Source organism: Sebastes umbrosus, chromosome 7 (genome assembly GCF_015220745.1).
Source record: "Sebastes umbrosus isolate fSebUmb1 chromosome 7, fSebUmb1.pri, whole genome shotgun sequence".
In the NCBI taxonomy this organism is placed as follows: domain Eukaryota; kingdom Metazoa; phylum Chordata; class Actinopteri; order Perciformes; family Sebastidae; genus Sebastes; species Sebastes umbrosus.
Window position 1 is genome coordinate 11,000,986 of NC_051275.1, and position 24,480 is coordinate 11,025,465.

The window sequence follows — 24,480 nt, forward strand, 5'->3', positions numbered from 1 at the left end:
AGCATTAACATCAATTACCTGACCTTGATTTAGTGGAGGCCCTGCTTCGCTGAGCTACTTGCTCCATTAGTTATCCCAGAACAGGGGAGCCTTTCCATCCCTCCATCCTATTTGTGATCTTGATGTCTTTATCCGATTCTCTCTTATCAGCCGTCGGTGATACAGAACACCACCTTTGGTAAAGGAGGCCCAGCAATGAATAATTGACAAGCTAGAGCCCATTAAGAGCATCAGCCTGAAGGGAAGTGGTCATGTGACGGGCGGAAAGGTTTTTTGTCACATCACATTTAAAGCCAAGAAGAGGGATGTGTGTGCATCACTTGTTCGGCAGTGTGGGTGCAAATGATTTTAGATTGATGACCGGAAACAAACCGATGGGATATTTATATCCCTGGATATTGTCTCCCTCATTTTATTGTGCTGTTGAGTATCTGCGTCTGACCCTTCAGTCTTAGTGCCGCTCCAAACAGGAGGAACATTCAAGTCAAACACAGAATAGTGGTTTGGATAAGTGCAAGGTTTAACAAGCTGTGATCATTGTGAACATTGAGCCAACTGATGTCATGCCATGATGCCAGTGTCTACAGTAGCTGAAGATGGTGCACTACGTATCATCTCAATGTTTGGAAAGATAATGAGTGGATTGTGTAGTCGACCAAAGACTGGCCCAGACTAAAAGGTTTTTCAAATCTTAACAGATTGTGAAAATGTGACAACGACATTCCTATAGTGTGTGGAGAGCAGCGATTTGGCAAAAACAGCACACCACACACTAACACATTCATTCATGAACAACAAGAGTCCCGACTCAAGAAAATGGAAATCTCGCAAAATCTCTCGCAATCAAGCGTGACTTTATTGTAAACAAACATGGCGGACGACGGGCAGGTAGAATTAGTGGTTTTAGTTTTTCACATTGTATTGAAACTTCATGAAGGGTGGATGGATGAAGTCATGGAGACACGTTCTGAGGTCATCTTATTACTACTTTATGCTTCACGTTTAGCATTAGCTCATGCATTAGCCGCAGCCACCATGACGGTGGTGGTTGTCCTTCCTTCTTCAGTCAGCTTGGTTCCTCTATTGGCTATCGTTCTTTCCCACGTGATATCGTTTTATATTCATATAACGTTTGTCGTCCTTAAATACAAGGTGCAAATCCTTAGTATCGATACAATCATTTTTTGCGCTTCAAAACGATTTTATATTGATACACGTCTCCTGTGAAGGACAACTTGCCGAGTATCTATCAACGTAGTTGGATCGTAGGAATATAAATTGATACATCGATGTAGTAGATGAATCATTACACCCCTAATTTCCAAAGTATGTCTACTTTGTGTATTCTCTTGTGTGTTGCGTCATGTGTGTGTTGGTGTTGGATTGAGGAGATCCTTCGTTCTTTTGTCAATAACATTGCACGCATCTAACCTGATGGTGAAGCTGAGCTGCGCTCGCTATACTCAGTCGTTGTCTTTATCAGTTTATGTTCCACGTCAACACTTAGCAGCCTCTTGGGTCTTGATGGAGTTACCTAAAGTGATTCCCTACCCATTTGTTGCAGAGTGGATATTTGGATCGTGGCCCGTCTCTCAGAAACCATCTCCACCATCCTCCTGAGATGACAAAACCAGCTCACTCTATTAATCATGCAGGAGACTATACCCGTACAGTGTAAAGATTCAATTGCAAAGTAAATGGATTAGAGGAAAGTGAATTGCCATATTGAGGTATAGAGTCAGACAGGAAACATAGGGATAGAGAGCTGGACTGCAGACAGTAAATAGATGTGTGTGAGGAGAGAGAACAACCTCAAAAAACCTAGCAGCAGCCAGGGAGAGCAGAAGAAATGGCTTTTATTTCAGCAAGAATGAAATGTTCTTCATGAAATTTTAAAATTGTAATTCTGTGTGAATCTTTGTGTGAAGTGACCGGCCTCATACTTCTCTATTATAACTCACAGTTTCAGTCTTGCTTTGTATTTGGAGATGCTGTTGTCAATATTATTGGATTTTTTTTAAGGAACCTAACTACTAAATGCTACTCCATTAAGGAAGGGTAGGATTACCTTTCAGCATGCTTTACCTCAAGTCTTATAACAGTAACAGACACTGGTGGAGCTGTGTATTAGAATGTGTCACACTTTTTGTCTAAAAAAGAAACTTGGATAGTAGAAAAAGTGAGTAATATGTGCATTTTTTGAGTCCCCCAATTGACTTTACTTTGACTATACTGCTTAGGAATCCCAGATCTGCACCAGGATAAATAGAAGCCACGCTGACACTGTTGTATACCCTAATACAGACTTCTGTTTAAAACTTAGTTTAGTCTTAATCTTTAACATGAACTGTAAACTGTGTGTCTTTATACAGACATAACTGCCTTTCCACATTATGTCCAGTCCAGTTACACTACTACATAAAAACCTGGTGTGCTACATTAGCACTTCTATGCTACGCTAGCTACTGAGGGTATACTGAATGTATACACATGCTACTTTTGCTTTTTAATGATAGTAACAAGTGCATAAAGACCTGCCTGACTTTACAGGAACAGCGTTGTTCTTAATTTCATTGTCTTCAGGTGACGGTGGTTCACGTTTACACTGTGATCTGGAGGCTTTAGCTTCTCTCTTTATGCTGAAGCAGTTTGACAGTCCTGATATATCCTTCAAACGCATGTTGTAGACCCTTCTGTCTGCTCACTTTTTAATTTTTTCCAAAAATTAGACAATGTTTATTAGGGATGGCTTGATACCATTTTTTCTTGTCCAATGCCAATACCGATACCAATTCAATAACCTCTTTTTCCCTCTCTTAAACAACACTTTTAAAAAATGTAATAACTTAAGTTACTTTGCAGATTCAGATTATTAATACAAAAAATCAACTAATAAATGCTGATGTATTATTCTAGATTAAATTACCCAGCAGTAGGGGTGTCACGATTTCGATCCTAAATTGGAAATTGAGCGAAAATGTCCTCCGATCTCGACCATCGAAATCAAAAGCAAGATCGACAATGACTATGTTTTCCTTCACTCTGCCCATTTGCGTGCGTATGATGGAAAATACAGCTGTACTCAAGAAATGTAACAGCTTCGGACACCCCGGCCCAATTTAAGCCCTGTGTATAAAAAAGGAATTATATTTCCAGTGTAAAATACTGGATATAACTCAACATTCATTATACTTTTCTTTTCTCCGATATCCGTCCCAGTGATTTTGGCCGGTATCAGGCCAATACCAATACTGAGTATTGGATCGGGGCATCCATTCAGGGAGTTAATGACAGTGTGGGCTGCATGCGGGGGGGGCAGGACTAATCGAAGGGTCATTAAGTCTAACCGTGTTAAAATGGTCTGAGTACTTAACCATGTCACTATATATTGTGCATTACAGCTGAAACAATTACTGAATGAACAAAAAAATAATCTACAGTAAAAATGACAAAAAAAAATTATTTCCAGCTTCTCAAATGGGAATATTTTCTGGTTTTCTTACTCTTCTGTTATAGTAAAGTGAATATCTCTGGGTTTTGGACTGCTGGTCAGACAAAACAAGCAACTGGAAGATGACACCTTGTGATTTTAGAATTTGTGTATTTTTTTTTTTTTTACATTTTACTGACAAAATTATAAATCTAGAAAATAAGCGGCTGATTAATCGATAATGAAAGTTATTATTAGTTGCGGGCATACTGTGGATGCTTTATATTTTTTCCTTGTTACATGCAAGCGTGCAATGTTTTCAAAATCATTTTGGGATTAGTCTAGGAATTACCAACGTGTCAAGTCAACTTTCTTTATAAAGCCCAATATTACAAATCACAAATTTGCTGATCTGCTGAGTCCGATTTTCTTTCTAAGAACTATAACTGATAGCGAGGCTCCAGACTAACTTTATTCACCACCGTCCCGAAAAATAATTTAAAAACCGCCCTGAAGTCAGTGTAAACCATCAAAAATTCTAAATATAATCCTTTTACTTTGTTATTGTCATCTATTGGAAATAAATTATTTTATTATAATTTGAATATTTGGTTTGATTAAAGAAAATTCGTTGCATTGCTAGTTTTAGTTAGTTAGTTCAATATATTTTAAGCTGCTCGAGCTAGTGTTATGAAGTTAAACAGCTCATAATTCTCTCTTTAATATCTATTTTATGATACTGTGAAAACATCTCCTTCAAACAACTGGATTTATTCAAGTTTCTCACCAAAAACTACATTTTACACGAATTAGACTCTACCTTTGCCCAAAACTCATTTTTACTGAGTAGCTTTACTGAGAGTATCTTAATACAAGTCAATGCAACCTCCGTTAACGTTAGCTGATGGCTCCGTTAGAAGCAGGACTGTGCTAGGGAGAGACCATGCTGTCAACAGATGAGCATCATGGGAATGAATCCCTTCATAATAAGTGTCTGATCTGAGTTAGTTGTTCCAGATGTGTTTAAGGATGTTCCTCTGCGGCTTATTTTGGACTTGTGGTTGTGACAAATTGCAGCTTTATTCCATCTTCACTCATGCTGAAGAACTTCCACACCGACGTGCCCTGTGGTTTGTTACGTTGCTTATTTTAAATGGTGCGGTCATCTACTGTACATCATCATCATCATAGATCTGATATCAAATCGCTCCTGCTGGTCAGTGGTCGTAAACTTCGCTCATCCCAGAATACAGAAGATGCTGTCCAGCAGCTCGCTTGTTGAATATTTAATTTCAGACAATGAATAATTTACCCCGGTACGACATAATGGTGGATTCCTTTCAAAACCACCCATGGCTGATGGAGGGAAAGGACGAGTGGAGCATCACTTATCTTCACTCTATAAACAACACACACTTAATTTCACTATCAAAAGCCTGACTTTCTCTAAAAACTAGTAATTTGGGTTAATGTTTTCCAGTTTTTAAGTACTAATGCGTTGCTACTGTGAAGTACTCCAGATGTCATCTATTGCAGGTTACTTTGACTGTGTAGCTTTTGTCTTAAAACATAATGACCTTTCATTTCCCCTTTTGACATAGTCAGTGAGATTAAACTGAATAACTGAGCTCAAGGAAATTATGTTCAGTCCATATGTTGAGTTTGAGACACGCTGAACATGGATGGTAAATTATATGAAACATGATGCATTTTGGGAGAAGATTGAACTGATAGAGTGAAGGGTAATTTATTCAGCATATTTAACAAGGACCTGCTGAGAGAGGGAAGCCAGGAAACCATCTTTAATATTGTCTTCATGATCAAATTACAGCCAATTAGATGCCAGTGAACAGAACTGAGAGATGGACTGGTCTGTTGTAAATGGGGCCATTTGGGGGCAAGCTGAGCTAACGACGCTAATGCATCCAGGTCTCCCTCGAAAAAGAGATTTTAATCTTAAGGGACCTCCTGGTTAAATTAAGGTTAAAAAAAAAAAAAAATGCTGTGACATCACTGATTACAAATGCTGATGTCATGCAGTGAGGTGTGGTCACTAAGTAAGGGATAATGTACAGCGAGCCGGTCATTGTTATGAAATAAACCCCGACATGAGTCTTGCATCACCCTGAAGGGGTGCAACACCACACCTCGGCTCTGTGTCGGGGTTTATTTCACAACAATAACCCGCTAGCTGTACATTATCCCGCTTATTACACGGCTACTTACTGAAGAAATCAATAATTTGACACAAAAATGGTCCTCCAGAGTCCGACATCAGAGCTGCGCCTATAGCAACGGTCTGTTATGAAGAAATAACAGACCGTAGAATGCTGTGATTGACCAATCAGAATCGAGTATTCAACAAAGCCGCGTAATAAACGGTGTTACCTACGCTACTCGTGACAACAGCTCTAGAAAGCGCCATTCACGTTTTCATGTCAGCCACCGTAGTTCTTCTACACGCTTGGCACACGGGAGAGGCTGCAATCTGCAACCTCACTGCTAGATGTGGTTAAATCCTACTGTTCCTTTAAGTAATGCCAGTTGCAGTGAATTCAAAATCACTGAGTGGAGTGGGTCTGAAGGCAAGGCAAGTTTATTTATATAGCACATTTCATACACAAAGGCAATTCAAAGTGCTTTACATATATCAAAGTAAGAAAAAAGAGCACAAAGTGCAAAAGATATAAACGAATAAAAGAATATAAAAGTATAAGTTAAAAGAGAAAAAATGAAAGGATATCAAATCAATCAAAAGACAGTTTAAGTGCAGCATTTGATCAATTAAGAAAAGCGTCTGAGAACAGTTTGGTCTTGAGTCTTTTGAAAATGGCCACTGTTGGTGCATCTTTGACCTCATCTGGAAGTTTGTTCCACAGTTGTGCAGCACCATGTTTCGTTCTGATGGTGGATACTACTATTAGATTTTTTCCCAGTGACATTAGAGATCTAGTCAGTGTGTACTGTTGAAACATATCTGAGAGGTAATTTGGACCTACTCCCTTTAGTGATTTGTAAACAAGCAGTAGTGTTTTAAAGTCAATTCTGTGACTTACTGGGAGCCAGTGTAGGGACTTAAGTACTGGAGTGGTGTGATCAGTTCTTTTTGTTTTTGTAAGAACTCTAGCAACCGCATTTTGCACCATCTGAAGCTGTTAGATTGTCTTTTTAGGTGGACCTGTGAATAGACCATTGCAGTAATCGACTCTGCTCGAGATAAAGGCATGGATAAGTGTAACTGTAACACTTGAGCCAGCAAGGGTTGGGCCATCCACCACTGAGCCCACTGAGTATGGTTAATGAAATAATGCATTTTATTAAGACTTTAGGAACATTTGCCACATAAATTAACAAGTACATCATTTAGAAAAGATGTCACCACTTGATGCTAAATTGACCTCCTTGGGATTAAAACCTGGAATCTTTGGCATTGCAACCATATGCTTCAACAACCAAGAAAAACTGGTCAAGTGACCAGTTCAGATCAGAGCTGAACTCAACTTTTTTCTCTCTTCTTCCTTCCTGTGTTACCAGGGTGGAGAGGTCCACAGACCAGGTCATCAAGCCTGTCAACGTGGAGGCCTTGTCCAAGTGGGTTGGGAAGATCCCAGCTGATGTCGTAAGGGACATGGCTGTCATCGCCCCCATGCTGTCCAGACTGGGCTACGACCCCCATGCCAACCCTCCCAACTATGGCCGGCCTGACCCCAAAGTCCTGGACAACACCAGAAGGGTGAGTACTGGCCTACTAGAGTGACGAGATTTATCCAAACTATGTTTAAGTCCGTCTTAAAGTTACTCTTTGGAATTATTAACCGCAAGAACTTTAGATCATCTATCTTTATGGAAGTCACAGTTTTGTAAAGGAATACGTCAACATTTTGGGAAATTTGTTTATTTGCTTTGACAAAGAGTTGGACTGGCCAAGAAATAGTCCGGCACATACCCACCTGCTGCTGGCTGTAGCCTCATATTCAGTGGACATATGAGAGTGCTATCAATCTGCTCATCGACTCTCACCAAGAAAGCGAGCAAGCATATGAACCAAAATGCCAAACTATTCCTTTAAACAGGCCGTACTGCTGTTATTTAGAATATTAGTCCACTAACTACAAATGGAACATACTTGAGATATATATATATATATATTCTCCAAAGTATATTGGTCTCCACAAAATAATTTTCATGCTACACTGAAAACTGTGAAAACAGTTGTATAATAGCTTCGGTGGCTTACCATGATGATGTATCAGCTTATCTCAGCTTGGGTTTGGAGACTACAAATAAATGTATATCACAGAGAGCTAATATTACAGTTACCACTTTACATCACATGACATCCATTAATCGGACACTTTTGTCCAAAGTGACTTACATTTTTTCTCATAACCATAGATTTGGTTTCCATTGTCTTAAGACAATTTGACAGGAGGAAGATCCTGAGATTTAACCACCACCTTTACGATTAATGGCCGATCCGCTTTTAACATTGCGAGCACAAGCACGGTCTTCTTCGCTTCGGCAACGACGTCCTTGCCAGATGTCAAACCCCCTTGGCTATTTTTGGAGCAGAATATGTTTTATTAAATCCTTTTCCTCAAGCTGAACTATCAGGTGACATGCTCTGCAGCTCCTCTCTGTGGGTTGCGTACTGTACTGTATGTCTGAGATAGAGGACACAGTTCTCTTTTATTTTTATCTCTCAAGGTCTGTGGAGGCTGAGGTTTTAAGGTCTTTCTGGTGCTTTGATGCCCAATTTCTCAATGTGTTGAACTGGGCAATAAAAGAGGTGCTAACGTCAATAAGTCACAATTGTACTAATTTTGAGACGTCAGAACCATTAGGAAGAAGATGACTTCATATTGCACACTGTCACTGGAGATATGAGCTGGGGTTTTAGGAAAAGAATGTTTATAGTTTCCCATTAGTTTGAAATTCCCTCCTTTTAGCTCTCCGCTGCTGGTAGACTGAAACTTTACTGTATTTTAGTCCTAGTTAGTGAATACAGTCTGGACCTGCTCTATATGAAAAGCGTCTCAAGATAAATTCTGTTATGATTTAATGCTAAAAACAAATAAATTGAGTGTGAGTAGTTGAATAGTTAAATGGTGAAATGTCTCTTTAAGTGTTGTTTTACAGTTGTATTGCAGCTTAGTGGTGATACAGACTGAAGAATGCCAGTTCATTGACTGTTTGCATGTTATCCCAGTTTGACCTCTCCCCTGTTTGACTGCTGTCCAAACATTTTTCTGGCTGATTTGTTGCTTCCAAGCACAGAGGCTGAAACTCTTTCCAGGTGTCTGGGTATTTTCCTAGAACATGATCATACTTACTCATATTTCCAAGAAATCCTGAGACATGAAAATGCAATTGTACCCGAGAGAACTGGGGGAAGTGCTACCAGACTCCTGGTTTCTAACCAGCGAATGTAAAAGTCTACCTTGAGCTGCTGTTGCATGTCTAAGTGACACTTATAGCTTCATGGTTCCTCTGCACAATTGAAGTGTCCCTACATTATATGGCCAAGTGGACAGGGTTTGAGCAAGGCCCCTTCGTTCCAATTAAGGAAAATCTTAACACTACAATGATATTTTAGAGAATCTTGTGTTTCCAACTTTGGGAAAAACACCTTCCTGTTTAAAAATGACCTTATTTACAAAGCAAGGTCAGTAGTATAGTCTAACTGATACTGGATTTTTGAGGCCGATATTGAAGTTTGAGAGAGACTAATGCCACATTTCCACTGCATGGTACGGCACGGCTCAACTCAACTCGACTTACTCTTTTTTGGTTTTCCATTAGCAAAAGTTGTGGATAGTACCTGGCACCTTTTCTACCACCTCGGTCGAGGTTCCAGCCGAGCTGAGCCGTTCCTAGAAGGTGGAGTTAAAACAATGCAGATCACTTATTTGTCAGAGAGGATAGTCACTAGTGCGACACAGGACATCTTGACAAACCCGCCATTTTAATAGCCAAGCTGGATAAGTGAAAACATTAACCTGCTGGTAGTGCCAGATGAAAGGTTAAGGTATAAGGGATCACCGAAATCAGGAGGATTTGGGGTGTTGGGTTTGTTTACTTTTTCAGAGATCCTTTATTCATTTGTTTGAGAAAAAAACAACTGAACTGAACTGAATCTTTTGTTGCTAATTGCTAAATCTCTGAAAAGTAGTGCTTTTTTGTTGTCATCAAAATATAACATTAGCATTTTAAATAAATATTTAATGGTCTAATGGTCTGTCACCATGTTAGTGAATTTAAACTACTGCTTGCAATCTGAGGCTATATATAGTGTGTGCGCGTACAGCCTCCGCTGTTTTCTTACAGTCATTGAGCTATACCTGAGGAATAAAGTCTCATAATTTTCCTTTTTTTTTTACCCGTTGGGTATCGAGAATCGTGGAAATTCACTGGTAATGGTATCGACTACTAGAGTTCTAGTATCGTGACATCCCTAGTTTATAGCAGCACATTTATGCCCGTAGTTGTGAAACAACTTGAGTTTAATGTTTAGGTGTCCACTTTAAGATAAGATAAGATAAGATAAGATAAGATGAACCTTTAAACCTGTAACCTGTCAAAGCAGCAACATCAGCAAACAGAGTGAATCACAGAAGAGGTAAAGGTAAACACAAATTATAAAGACAATAATAGAGACATAAAAGATACAGAGTGAATGGGTGAACGTAGTGTGTACAGACCGTCAATAAATAAATGTAGAATGTGCAATAAATAAATGTAATATTTACATATGTGCAGTCAGCAATAAAGTGGTAAATATATGATGTAATGTGTAAAGTGAGTGTAAAGTGCGTCGGAGAGTGTAGAGTCCAAGATGGTTGCAGATAGTGCATGTTTAAAGACAGATAGTGCATGTTTAAAGACAGATAGTGCATGTTTAAAGGTAGATAGTGCATGTTTAAAGGTAGATAGTGCATGTTTAAAGGTAGGTAGATAGTGCATGTTTAAAGGTAGGTAGATAGTGCATGTTTAAAGGTAGATAGTGCATGTTTAAAGTTCTTAAAGTCCTCATAGTTCTCATATGGGGGTCAGCCTTGGTTGTGGAGCCTGATGGCTACCAGCATGAAGGACTGACCCAGGTGCTTTGTGTTGTGCCGAGGGGGGATGAGTCTGTGGCTGAAGGTGCTCCTCATCTTGACTAGCTCATCATGGAGGGGGTGGGAGGGGTTATCCAGGATAGCGTCCAGCTTCCTCCTCATCCTACCCTCTGCCACCACCTCCAGATCGTCCAGTTCAGATCCAACCACAGAGCTAGCCTTCCTCACCAGCCTGTTCAGTCTGTTGGCATCCCTTGTGTTGGTGTTACCCCCCCAACATGCCACAGCAAAGAAGAGTACACTGGCTACTACAGACTGGTAAAACATCTGCAGCAGCCTATTACACACATTAAAATACCTGAGCCTCCTCAGGAAGAACAGTTTGTTCTGTCCTTTCCTGTAGAGGGCCTCGGTGTTATCAGTCCAGTCCAGTTTACTGTTCATATGTACTCCCAGGAACTTGTAGGTGTCCACCACCTGGCAGGATGGTGTTGAAGGCGCTGGAGAAGTCAAAGAACATGATTCTTACGGTGCTGTGCGGCCTCTCCAGGTGTGTGTAGGCTCTGTGGAGCATGTAGATGATGGCATCATCCACACCGATGTTTGCCTGGTATGCAAACTGCAGGGGGTCCAGGGAGTCGCTCACAAGGGGCTTGAGGTGCTGCAGAACCAGTCTCAGAGGGTTAGGGTTAGTGTTGCCACATAGTGTAAAATGCTTAATTGTCTCATCTTTGATACGTGAATATTGTGACAATGTTAATGTCAAGCTGTGACTAGAATAAGAAGATGCAATAAGCAGTTGTTAGCCCCGCTTTCCATTTTCACGGTCTATTAACTCATATGCACTCACACATACAAATACACACAGCATGATAGAGACTGCACTAATGAGTAGGTCTGTGTTCTAGTTCAAGCTAGTATTACTCTGTGTTTGTGCCATACGTGTGTTTAGAAGGCCCTCTCTTAGCCTGCCATTCATCATGCAGCAGAGATGTTTCAGCCAAGCATCCACACTATTTCCTGCCGCTCGCCATTCTAACAGGAAGTGTCCCACTGGCCACATAAAGCAGTGACTTGTACTGTACATCAGCACAATTACAACACCCAAGGGATGGAATCTGCACACTCAGTGAAACCTAAACATCCAAGGCAGACGGTTGACTGCATTTTAAATAAGAATAGGTATTTTTCATTTCATTCTTAATTGCTGGTGTATTTATAAAGTCGTACAGTAATGTGAGCTTGACTGATGTTCTCAAAGTGACGACTTTATACCAGATGTGGCTCAGTGGGTTGTGTGGTTTGATTTTCTCATTGTGGAATAGTTGAGAACCTTTCCGATAGGGCTTGGTGGGTTTGTCTTTAACCCAGTTTAGAGTTTTAGCCAATATACTTTCCTGAAGTATTTGGATTGCTTTTCCATTTGTTTGAGGGGAACCGAAAGGGGGGGGAGCGAGGACGCAAAGAGAGAATGAATTTGGTGCAATTCGTCATGTTGTCAAGACCGTTGTGACTCCAACGGAAAACATTCGGAGCGTAAGTTGTGAGGGGAGATGGAACTTCTTGCTGTTTTCGTTGGAAAAATGTGTCTGACCACAAACAAATGGAAACTACAGACAAGGTGGCAGAGTGGCAGAATACCTCTTCAAATGCTCCTCGTAAGATTGATTTAACTTTAAAGTGGAAGTAACTAGTTCTTGTGTGGTTGATGGAGTTTACTGTTCACACTCACGTTATAATATGTTGGCCTTTTAATTCAAAGCTACCAGTGTCATCATAACGTCCTCTGAACAACATGACTCAAGTATCGTATATTCTATCATCATTTATATTCAATATGTTGAATATTCAATATATTCATTGCAGTGTACTTAGATATAGAAGAAGAATAAAATCAATACTGGTGCATCCCATAACCAATGCATTCCAGGATCAAGCATGATATAGTTACTATTTTGATGCAATTTCTCACAAATTGAAGCGTCTTCATGCCTATTTCAGTTTATGACTTGTAACAGTTTTCTGGATACCTTGAAACAACTTCAGAATAATGTAGGGATGTCACGAGAACCGATACTTCGGTACCAAGTCGATGCCAAAATTCTATTCGATTTATGCGACTATTCGTTCCATCTTAAAAAATATATATTTCCCTTGTATTAACCGTTGCAGGCGCTGCCTGGTAGTAGCGTTACTACCGGTAAAACGTGTGTGGCACGTTCAATTTGGCTCTTTTCTGTTAGCGCAGGTGTGTGTTTGTGTGTGTGTGTGTGTGTGTGTGTGCCGCTTCCACAAATCCCCGTGCTCACTCCGAAGGAGGAAGGAGAGTTGGGTACCCGGAGGCGCACGGCAGGTGACCAGATTGAGGCTGCCGCGCCGTACTTAATTTAAGGTTCCGAATGGCTGGCCAGGCCCGTTGGCACCGGACCACCCTCTCTGGGAAGACCCCACGCACCCCGACGTTGTGTTCGCGTGCCAGTGATTTTTGAATAGTATTTTTGCTTGGACTGCACATCCCTAGTGTGAACATGTTCCTTTTGGTGAAAGTCGGATTGTTGAACATTGAAAAGTGAAATATGGCGCTCACTCTGTCATTCTGAGGCACAAACATGAAAACGTGATATTTGCCATTGATGTTTTGTATATCTAAATTGTTCTAGATTTTCTTCCTAAGTAAAGTCTTCAGTTGATTTGCTTGAACGGTGACGAGGTTCAAGCCTCTACAGAAGTAGAATCACAGAAATAGGCTTTATTCTAGAAAGATGGGAAAAGTTGTTCTTATTGGTTTGACATTTCAGGAATATTCGTAGCCTAACTTAGCACCAAGACTGGAAGCGGGAGGAAATGCTTGCCAAACCCTGTCTAAAACATATCTTTCTAGCAACTCCAAAGCTGTCTTACATTAACATGCTAGAATGCTTATCTCCAATAAGTGCACCTGCGTTGTGTTTACAGAAGAGTGATAACCAGGCCAGATGCATAAGCAATGTGTGTGCACACATCATGCATACTCCAGACCATGCATAGACACAGTTTTCTAGAGCAAAAATATCTGCTCTACTATTGGTGGATAACCTTGCCACCTTGGTGAAATCACAACTTTGCCATTCTAAGTATTGATATATGAACAGGTGATTAAGGATGTGCATAAATGTACTTGTACCTAGTGTCACGAATTAATGATTGAGATCAGAACTGAACCATTTTAAATGTGTATGTCTGTGTGTACACAGATTTAGTTGTGAATAGAGCTTTATGCATCAGGCCCCATGAATTTTGAGTTCGCAGAGACATTGCAGACAGCTGTTGTTGATCAGTAGCTCCATTGTGTTGAAGTCAACCGCTCCTAAAACCACAAAGTCTCATTGTAAGACGAGCACAAAGAAAAACATGTCTTTTAAAGGTGAGCCTACATACTGTATGTAACCAGTTTTCTATCAAGGCCGCCATATGTCAGTGTGCCTGTGAGATATCTAATCCTCGAGCTGTTCCATGTTGAGCATGTTAATGAGTTCAGATGTGCCTGTGGTCCTGTTTACATATTTTGGATGCAGTAAATATCCATGTGTGTGTGTGTGTGTGCCCTGCTTCCTCCTCCGCCTCTGCTCTCTGAAATAGTTAACACTCTCCTCACCAGAGACTTACATGTCTTGATGACAACATGTGCGTGTTGAAGCTCATTTGCTCAGATTTATGTTGTGTACATCTGCATGTTATTAGTGTGAGTCAGCTGCAGGGTTTGTATTATTGTTTGCTCGGCCTCCTGGGCTGGAGCTCCTGCATACAGAGGAGGATCTGAGGTCTGTTTGCTTATCCATGTTACAATGTTTGAGGACAACATTCACAGAGCTTTGTTATCTGGTCAAAGGCCACAGCATCTGCATTTTGTCTACATTTTTGTTAAGTCGGTTTATCAGACGTTTTGGGTGCAAACAGCAGCCTGCTGCTGGAAGCCAGATTGAGAGCAGAGTTGAGGCTGGAAAATATCCATAAATTCTAAAAAGCTGTGTTGAGTGGTAATTCTCTGTGGACTCATCACTACGAGCAGCAACCTCTTTCGCAATACACATACTCATTTGAGCCATCGTTAATATAAAAAAGATAAATGTCACAATTATTGGCTTGGTAACAACAGGATCATGCTTGAATATTGTGTAACTAACACAAGCAGAGAAAAGTCATAAAGGCAGTTACGTGACTCAGTAATGTCTGTTACACAGCAGTGCTCTAAAGTTTTAACATTAGCTGCCGTAAGATTGTAGCAGCAAAACCCTGGAGTGTGTTCGATTGAGGGAAGGTGTGTTTTATTGTTTATTGGCTAAACTTTTCATTTGTAATAGAATGAATGTGCTATTTCTTCATTTTAAAGGTCACAGAGTCACTTACTCAAACTCAGTTGTTTTTTTCAAATGAACAAAAAAGGTTTGTAGAAATAAAATGTTCGGGTTCCTTTCAATAAATTCAATGTCGGGACTCGGCAGTACGTCGGACTTGTTTCCGGTGGGGGTTGGCTTCCGCCAAGGCTGCGCTTTGTCACCAATCCTGTTTGTGATATTCATGGACAGGATATCGAGGCATAGTCGGGGGGAGAAGGGTTTGGAGTTCGGTGTGCTGAGGATCTCATCGCTGCTTTTTGCAGATGATGTGGTCCTGTTGGCATCATCGGTCTGTGACTGGTCGGTATGTGGAGTGGCTGGGATGAGGATCAGCACCTCTAAATCTGAGGCCATGGTTCTCAGCAGGAAACCGATGGATTGCCTACCCCGGGTAGGGAAGTCCTTACCCCAAGTGAAGGAGTTCAAGTACCTCGGGGTCTTGTTCGCAACTGAGGGGACAATGGAACGTGAGATTGGCCGGAGAATCGGAGCAGCGGGGGCGGTATTGCATTCGCTTTACTGCACTGTTGTGACGAAAAGAGAGCTGGGCCAGAAGGCAAAGCTCTCGATCTACCGGTCAATCTTCTTTGCTACTCTCACCTATGGTCTCGAGGACTGGGCGATGACCGAAAGAACTAGATCGCGGGTACAAGCGGCTGAAATGGGTTTTCTCAGGAGGGTGGCTGGCATCTCCCTTAGAGATAGAGTGAGAAGCTCAGTCATCCGTGAGGGACTCGGAGTAGAGCCGCTACTCCTTTGCGTTGAAAGGAGCCAGCTGAGGTGGTTCGGGCATCTAGTAAGGATTCCCCCAGGGCGCCTCCCTAGGGAGGTGTTCCAGGCACGACCAGCTGGGAGGAGGCCACGGGGAAGACCCATGACTAGGTGGAGAGATTATATGCATGGAATGATTATATACCTGGAATGTTGTTTGAAAAAAGTTCAATTGATTCCCAGCCCTATTTCCCAATGTTGTCTAAGAGCTTCCATGTCTCTGTTTGTGGCATACATAAGCTAGATTCTGTGTTGAATGTCCAGACACAGGTATGGGTATTGCTGTTTTTTTCTGTCTGTGTCCCTGGATGAATTTCCAGGGAAATGTTACATAACTGTCAGACTCTGTTGTAAAAAGAGATGGTGATGTTTTCATACCAACCTACAGATTGGACCTTGGATTGGATTCTCCTATTGATTTACCATTCTCCATTAGGGTAACCCTCTCAAGAAGTTGGATTCATGGTATTTTAATACTACTTCTCTGAATGACTCAAGCACAAGGTATTTTTAGGAGGAGGATTTTTTTTCTCTGAATACTGAGGATCTTACTCAATTCAAGACCACACTCCATTAGTATGTAAGCACCCCGCCCCCCCAAAATGCTCTGCTGCATTGCATAAGACATCTGGCAACCAGCCCTGAAACCAAACCACTGTATGATGAAGCTACATGTGGAAATGCTCTCTCTGCTGTCTTGGATTTTCACCCAGCCCCATCCAAATATTTACCGTCTGTCTCATCACTTCTTCAGCCCCGATTTCACCACAGAATATGCAGCCGGTGTCGAGCTGCTCGGCGGAGAAGTGGTTTGGAAGCAGCCGTTGAACCGAATGTTTGTATTGTGGAGACGGGAGAGATCTGGTTGATTAAGGAAGCTTGACCTGTTGAGAGCAGGCTTATCTTAATGGTGCTTTGTTTGTGTGTTACTATGAGTGAAGACCAGTCTTAAAGGTAATCCACTGTGTTTATATTGATTTAACCCAGAAACGTTCCAGGGACTCATGTATAGACAGGTGACAAATGTGGGGAAGAGGCCAGGTCTCAGTACGCCAGTACAAGTCGGGTGGAGCGGGGTCACGTCTAACAGATGCAGGTACCAGCCTCAGTTTTAGAACTCTATACTGAATTGGAGCTAAGAAAATAATACAAGAACAAATTGTATGTACCCTCCACTAATGACTGTTAAAATGAAAACACCTGGATCTGTGCCTCCTCCTCTCTGACTGCAGCTCAGTAGAGGGTGTTCCAGCTTGCTGTAAATGAGGCCCGTCGGGCCTGGCTCTTGAAGCCACAATCAATAGCTTTTAAGTGGCTTTGCAGTTGTTCTGATCCCTGGTGAGAAATGGATATTGGAATCAATAAGTTCTCAGTTTCTCCACAGTAACAATAATGAGTTAGTGGAGGGATGAGAAACGGATGTCAGTACTACTGTAGAGTTCCTCGTCCAGCGCGTCATGCTTCGGGTCTGCGGCTGGACCTTTTCCTTCATGTTGATGCGAGGACAAGTTAATGATGTGCAGGCTAATCATATCATATCGATCCAGGGCCTTCGTCAGTTCTCAGCCATCGTGGAGCTCTTTGGCTCTTAGATCATATTCATGAAACCATCAGCTGGATGAGCACGGAAAGAAGAAAGTGGCTAACAGATTTATTAATGAGGACCTCTGCATGAAGTGTTTATTGATCCATGCGTCTTACTCCTTAAACTCAGATCAAGATATCTTATTCAGGACTTTCTTTTTTTGATTTGTGTTTTTTAGGATCTTTCTGAACTTACGGTACCATGGTCCTATCATACAATCAGTCACGTATCGTATGGCTGGGGTCAAATGGTTCTTCTGTAGCTGCACATATGAGGCTTAAGGCCTCAGTATGCTTAATCAAAGTGTTTGTTTTTTTTAATCATTTTGGATCATCTAACAGCGTCTGAAACCTGGTGGAACCAGGAGATCTGACTATTTTTGTATCTTTCAGCGATTGGCCAGGTGTTGAGGTTTTAAAGTAAGACAGGGTTTGAACGTCTCTATCAAAGCTACTTCCATTTATATTTAGCGTGTACAACTGAGTGTAACTCCTTGAATGAGGAGAAGCTGTTCTAAAGGTTGCACTGTTATCCTCATTTGTACGATTTCATTGTGTCAAAACTACAAAGATACAAAAGACACCTTTGCCTTTGGACATGTAGGAAATGGTGTGGCTGCCTTTAGGTCCCCAAAAGGTCCTGTATCGTCAGTCCAGTTATCAATACCTGATTAAGACTCGGTATTGCTTGAAGATTTGTGTTTGTGCAGGTGTGTTTGTTCCACTGCTTTGCGCGGAGCTGACACCCTCTCTCCATCTTAATACCAGGTCTGAACAGGGCCTCTGGACGTTGTGTAAAATAGCACTAACTGTCTATACATTGTGGCCACTTATGTATTGCAATGTTTGTGTCTCCAGTCCATAGGTATTTATATCTATGTGCGTCTCTCTTCAGCTTTTTTTGGACGATAATATCGTATATCGTCTTTTTTCTTAAAGCAATATCGTCAGTAGGGAAATTTCAATATCACCCAACCCATGTCCAACGAGTTGAAACAGTTTGATTGTGTTTGTGTTAAATCTGCCACGAGGAGATTAGGAAATCATCAAGCATCCTCTCTCAAATATAATGACTTTGTATCAACGAACTCTTTGTCAATCTGAAATGAGGAATTCTGTTTTTAAAGCTTATTCCAGCCCCCTGCCTCCACAAACAGCAGAGCATGCTTCCCCGCTCCCAGGCTCCTGAAGAGAGCCAGTGTTCAGTTCAGATGGAAGCATTTTGTTTGAGGTAACAATGTCCCTGGAAACCTTCCACCCAGAGAGGGTGGAAGTAGACCGCTGTGCAGCTGAAACATTCTCCCCTGCCGATCGGGGCTCGACACTGGCAGCTTTTCAAACGCACTGGGCCGTTACCACATCAAACCTCTCGGGACCGGGGCTTAGTCACAGGGAGCTCCAGCCATAATACTGAGGCCGAACCACTGCAGGGTTTGCTTTGGCACTTCCACACTGGACTGACCTGCTGCTTGTACCGGCAGGCACCTTGGCTGACCCGACTGAGCTGGTCCCTCCCTGACTGGGCTCTGCTGAGGCACGCTGTGGTAGGTTGTCAGGGTTTCGACTCACCTACAGAGTAGTGAATATTGATCTTTAAACTTTAGTGGTTAGTGTTAGGGGTTGGAATATTCTCTATGGCTGTTACAGCATTTTATTGTGGGTTTTCTGAAAAACTGATGCAGTTTGGAGTTTTAGTGGTTTGAGTTTTCATATTTTATGGACTGATCGAATAATCCAAAATAATAGATTTGACAAAACAACATGACACAAGGTCTACTTACAGTACTAGCTTTTTCCGTAACATTAGATTCAGACTAAATGGGGTCATGTCCATATATCGCACGATAAGTCGATAGTGTAAAAATGATCGAGGTCATGTCCATGTATCGTATCATTAGTCAATATCGTAACCATATTGTGGTCATGTCTGTATATTGTACGATAAGTCGATAACGTAATAAATTATCGAGGTCATGTCCCTATATCGTATAAGTCGATAACGTAAACATTATTGTGGTCATTTCCATATATCGTAAGATAAGTCGATAACGTAATAAATGATCGAGGTCATGTCCATATATCGTACGATAAGTCGATAACGTAAACATAATTGTGGTCATGTCTCTATATATCGTACGATCAGTCGATAACGTAATTATCATGACAGACCTAGAGATGCCTTGATATTAGTTTAGAGGAGGTCAGTTTGTGGTCATTAACACTGTGATAATGACAGGAAGGCAGCTAAGGATCATTAGTCAGTCAGCTGAGACTGGACTGGACTAAGCTCTGGATTGGCAGGCAGATGTCCATTTGATCATGCTGGGCAGTATTTCCACTTGTTTTATCTGATTCAATAAAAGAGGCTGTAAAGCTTCCACCTTATGAATATTCCTCCTTTCATGAGCATTTGAGCAGATCCTTCAGAGGTCAAGAGTCTGCTGGACGAGAGCAGGCCGGCTTCATGTTACTGCTGTGATCCCCAAGTCTGTCCTTTCCTAGAGACAGCCCTTCATCTCTGTCTGTCCTCCTCTCTGAAGGACACAGATTGATCTGGAGCGTGCAAAGCAGACCGCTCAGCTCTTTTTTGGTACATTTCCTAATCATACACCACTTGGATTTTGTACCCCCGAGCGGTGACCCAGTGAACTACCAGAGGGCATTCTGCTCCACTTCTCCTCTCTTCCTGTCTGAGCAGAAGGTTTGGACAGCCTCGGAGCAGTCTGGCGCGGAGCCTCCGTAACGCTGAGGACGAAAGCTGCAAAATGGCACCCAGGAGGAAATCAGAAACATGCGCTCGCCTCTCTGTCTCTGGTGTTGGAAGTCATTTTCAGATTTCATTCACTTTCTGGCCCTGTGTTGACTTCAGGCAAACACGCAAGCATGCATGAAGGCACGCAGGGGGATTAAGGAATGAGTGTTTTGTTGTTTTGCGAAAGTTTTAATCTCTAAAGCTGCTGGGGGGGTGCGGGGGGGGGCACAGGACTTTTGACCCAGTCATCCCACACTGTGGAGGTCCAGCACAGGTTAAATGAAAGATTTGAATTAAATCCAAACACTGGATATGTTTTGTCTCGTGGCTCTGTTATGGGAAACCCGTTATTCCCCAAAAACAGTATACAAATTCTATATTTACTTAGTTTAGTTGATCTTTGCCTTGTGTTCTGCCTGAATCCTCTGTTAGCCTTTGGTTGTCTTGAATGTTTTGGGTGCAGTTGAGGTTAACGATGACACAGAAGGGAAGTCAAAGCAACGGCTGCACTGCCAAGGCAAAAAAGGCTGTGGGAAACCACAAAACTAAAACACTCAGCATGCAAAACAGATAACAAAATATATACACACACTGACCACCCTTACTGCCGTCTCCTCCTGTTTCCTGTCTCAATCTGTTAAATTCTTCTGCTATTCAGCTTCTATCCATCATCACACACTGGTGTTAGTCACAGCCCAACCTTTCCTCCCCATTCTTCATTATCTCTAGCTGACAGCAAGACCTTGTGCTACGCTGTTGTTGTTTCCCTTCCACATGAAGGAGGGGGACTTCCTGTGTAGATGTTGTACATTTTGGAAATAAGTAACCCGTTAGTATAATCCTTTCTTATCCTGGAGTAGTCCATTTATCTGTTGACTGTGTGGCTGAAGCCAACAAGAGAGGGGAGAGCCAGAGTTCGTTTTCCTGGAACATACATGCACAGAAGCTTCTCTCCTTGCACAGTGATCTCCCCGACCCCCCATTCATCTCTTCCACTGCTCTGTCTCTTTTCACCTCTCAGTCTGGCCAGGGGGGGGTGGGGAACTATATGACACCAGGAGCAGAGCATGAGATTCCTGGCATGTGTCCAGCATCCTCCACCTTTTATGATGCAAATGTTCACCTCGCATGACGCGCTGCCACAGCAGAACGCCGCGAGTCAGATACACATAGAGGTAGATTTCATCTGTCCGCTCAGCATGGATTACGAAGCAGTGACAGCCGTGCTCTTGTTCATGTAGAATGATGCCCTTAATCAAATTTATTAAGTGATTTAATTCTTATTAAAGTGAATTAAATGATCCAGTAAATCTTCACCATAGTAATCAAAATGATGCAATCAAATAGAATGCATTTGTGGAGCTCTAAACCTAGTCCTTTGTTTTTCCAGGTCTTTAAAGGTGAATTTCAGCTACCAGATTTCCTAAAAGAACAATCACAGGTACAGTAACATTTCTGCCTGTTGTTGAGCATTTTCTTTTTTTCTCATTTTTTTTTTTTTCAAATTCAGCCTTTTTTTATAGTCTGATTTGAGTTAAACCATCTGCAACTCAGTGGAAGATCTCGTTACAGATTTCCATCTGCTCACATTTATTCATCTCCTCTTGTTTTTGACTTTAGTTTCTTGCCATATGATGCAGCCTGTTGTCGTTTTCTGGTCTCAGCTTCATGATTGTCTTCATGTTTTTTGGTCTTTTAGTGGTTATTTTGTTTGTTAGTCTTCTTTGTGTTGCCTTGTTGTTTCTCGGTTTAAGAGCCTGATGTTGGCTGAAGAGCACTGCTGCCCTCCTCTGGTGGTCAGAAGAACCTGCATCTACCTTTTACATGTTTTAGGAAGAGTGTGTCTGCTTTTGATTTTCTAATAATGCCTTTTTTATCAAGACTGTCAGCCTCTTTGATCATTGAATGAGGGGGAAAGGAAATAAATATGTAAAGGTCAGTGTGTCCGCTGACTGTGGGCATCTTCTTGGTGATTCAAGTAGCATATAGTGGTATTTCCTTACTTCATCCTGAGACCACACTGTGTAACGTCTGTCTGTCTGTATGTTGTTCCTCCATTCAGATTCAGAAGTCTGCAGAGAGACCCAACCCCAGTTAGGAGCAGCGGGGGGGCCGTAACCACAGCACACAGGTACAGCTCCTCCACTACATTCATACTTTACTAATTAAGATTTCTGATATAAAACACACACACACACATTACAGATGAAACTATCTAAAAGTATACAAAACAATTCAAACCAGCTCCAACAGTAAAATGACTTACATATTAATGCATCAGCGAATAATCCAATGATATAATATAAATATTCAGTGAATTGTTTTCTGCATTGATTACTTTCACTTTTCATACTTTAAATATATATTGCTGCTAATATTTATCACACCTTCAAAACAGGACTTCTTACTAGTTGTAATAGAGTTCAATGTGGTATTTCTACCAGTAAGGATATGAATACTTCACCACTACCTGATCACACTGTCCTGTTAGCTTTGTTGCACCTTTTTAGGGAGGAGAAATTACACCTATAAAGGTGTAGTACGTGGTGTTCAACTTACTATACTATGACTTTTTTTCGACACATATTATGACTTTTTTTCCGACATACTATACTATGACTTTTTTTGACATACTATACTATGACTTTTTTTAGACACATACTATGACTTTTTTTTACCAGCATACTGTTATATGACTTTTTTTTCGACATACTATACTATGACTTTTTTCAACATACTATGCTATGACTCTTTTTCAACATGCTATACTATGAATTTTTTTCGATGAACTATACTATGACTTTATCACTTTTCTTTCAACATACTATTATACTATGTTTTTTTTCGACATGCTATACTATGACTTTTTGACATTCTATTATTTTTGTGATCAATCAATTAATTATAAACTAAAACAATGTTTGAAAACCGTGAAAAACACACTTCACAATGTCCCAAAGCTCAAGCTGACATCTTGAAATGTTTTGTCTGACCAACAGTTGTAGTAGTTTACAACGATAGAAATCAGCAAATCCTCACATTCCCCACGAAATATGTTGATTCCTTTTTTGTGGAGAGTTAGGTGAGAAGATCTAGAGCTCTGTCGAGTCTGACGCTAAATATGTAGCTGGAGCCAGCCGTCATTACGCCGTCTCATGTGTGGGACTATTTCCTGCACATAAAGCCTTTGAAACAGGGAATTATTGTTTTTACGCAAGCAAGATATAACCTGGTAACCAGTCAGCTTTAGAGATGCTGGTAGGAGGATTGTGTCACCTCTGGACAGAGCCACGCTAGCTGTTGCCCCTGTTTCCAGTCTTTATGCTAGCTGCATCTTCATATTAAGCGTACAATAGTTGTCAGATGCCATTGAACTTTCATAAACCCCTCCTTTAACTGTCAGAGTGGTTAGTGTGCAGCAGACTGAAAGCATGAACAAACCACACAAATACTGTCCATGGATGAGTATCTGTGTCACAGTGGGAACTCTGCTTTGATTTGAACTAACACAATACATTCTCATGTCTCGGAACAGGAGCAGAGGTGAAGTGGAACAGAAAATCACATACATCGTCTAACCCATCTCACCGTCTGTGTTGGGCCTCGGCACGTTTCAAAGGTCACATGACCACAGCAGGACCGTCTCCTCACCCGAGTCTACGGAGAACTCTTGGCCTTCGATGTTGTACTGTACAAAAACGAATACTAATACTTCTCACAACCACAGAATGTCTGCTGATTGTTATTTTTCGTGTCACATCACGCTCATCGATTTTTAGAAATGATTTCTGGCTATTTAGAAAAAAACTCTGTGATTCTGTTGTAAGAAACTGCAGTGAACTGAAATCGCAAGAAGCATTTATGAATGGAAAATTAGCTTTTGGAAGATGCAATACCTATTTTAATGTTACTTTTTTTTCATGCCTTTGTATTGTGCAATGTCATGGGTACTGATCAGTATCAACGTGATAAACATTGTTTTTTTAAAACCTGTTGTCAGTCTGGTTATATTTGCTTGAATGGTGACTAATTAATCCCTCTGTAAGAAGAAAAGACAGTATGTATAGTATGTGGGAAAAAAGTCATAGTATAGTATGTGGGAAAAAAGTTTTCAACATACTATACTATGACTTTTTTTCCACATACTATAATATGACTTTTTTCGATCTGCTATACTATGACCTTTTTCTACATACTATCACTTTTTTCTACCTACAATACTATGACTTTTTTTCGACATACTATACTATGATTTTTTTTAACATAAAATACTATGACTTTCATGAGTTTTTTCAACATACGATACTATGACTTTTTTTCGACATGCTATACTGACGTTTTTTGAAATAGTATACTATGACTTTTTTTTGACAAACTACTATGACTTTTTTTTTACATACTATACTTTGACTTGTTTTCCATATACTATGACTTTTTTCAATAAACAATACTATCACTTTTTTTGACATACTATACTACAACTTTTTTCGACATACAATATCACTTTTT

The 24,480-nt window shown here is 41.0% G+C and overlaps 1 protein-coding gene across 2 annotated transcripts in view; it reads left to right on the forward strand.

Moving 5' to 3' along the window:
* tpst1 (tyrosylprotein sulfotransferase 1) overlaps positions 1 to 23,960 on the forward strand; it is a 46,196-nt gene extending 22,236 nt beyond the window's left edge. Inside the window, exons 3-6 of one of the 2 annotated variants that reach the window (XM_037774415.1) lie at positions 6,965 to 7,163; positions 21,362 to 21,412; positions 22,034 to 22,102; positions 23,507 to 23,960. In XM_037774415.1, the coding sequence (XP_037630343.1) occupies positions 6,965 to 7,163; positions 21,362 to 21,412; positions 22,034 to 22,069 (286 nt within the window). In that variant the 3' untranslated portion in view covers positions 22,070 to 22,102; positions 23,507 to 23,960. The remainder of the gene's footprint in view (positions 1 to 6,964; positions 7,164 to 21,361; positions 21,413 to 22,033; positions 22,103 to 23,506) is intronic. The other variant, XM_037774416.1, reaches the window with a different exon arrangement.
* The last annotated feature ends 520 nt before the right edge of the window (positions 23,961 to 24,480 follow it).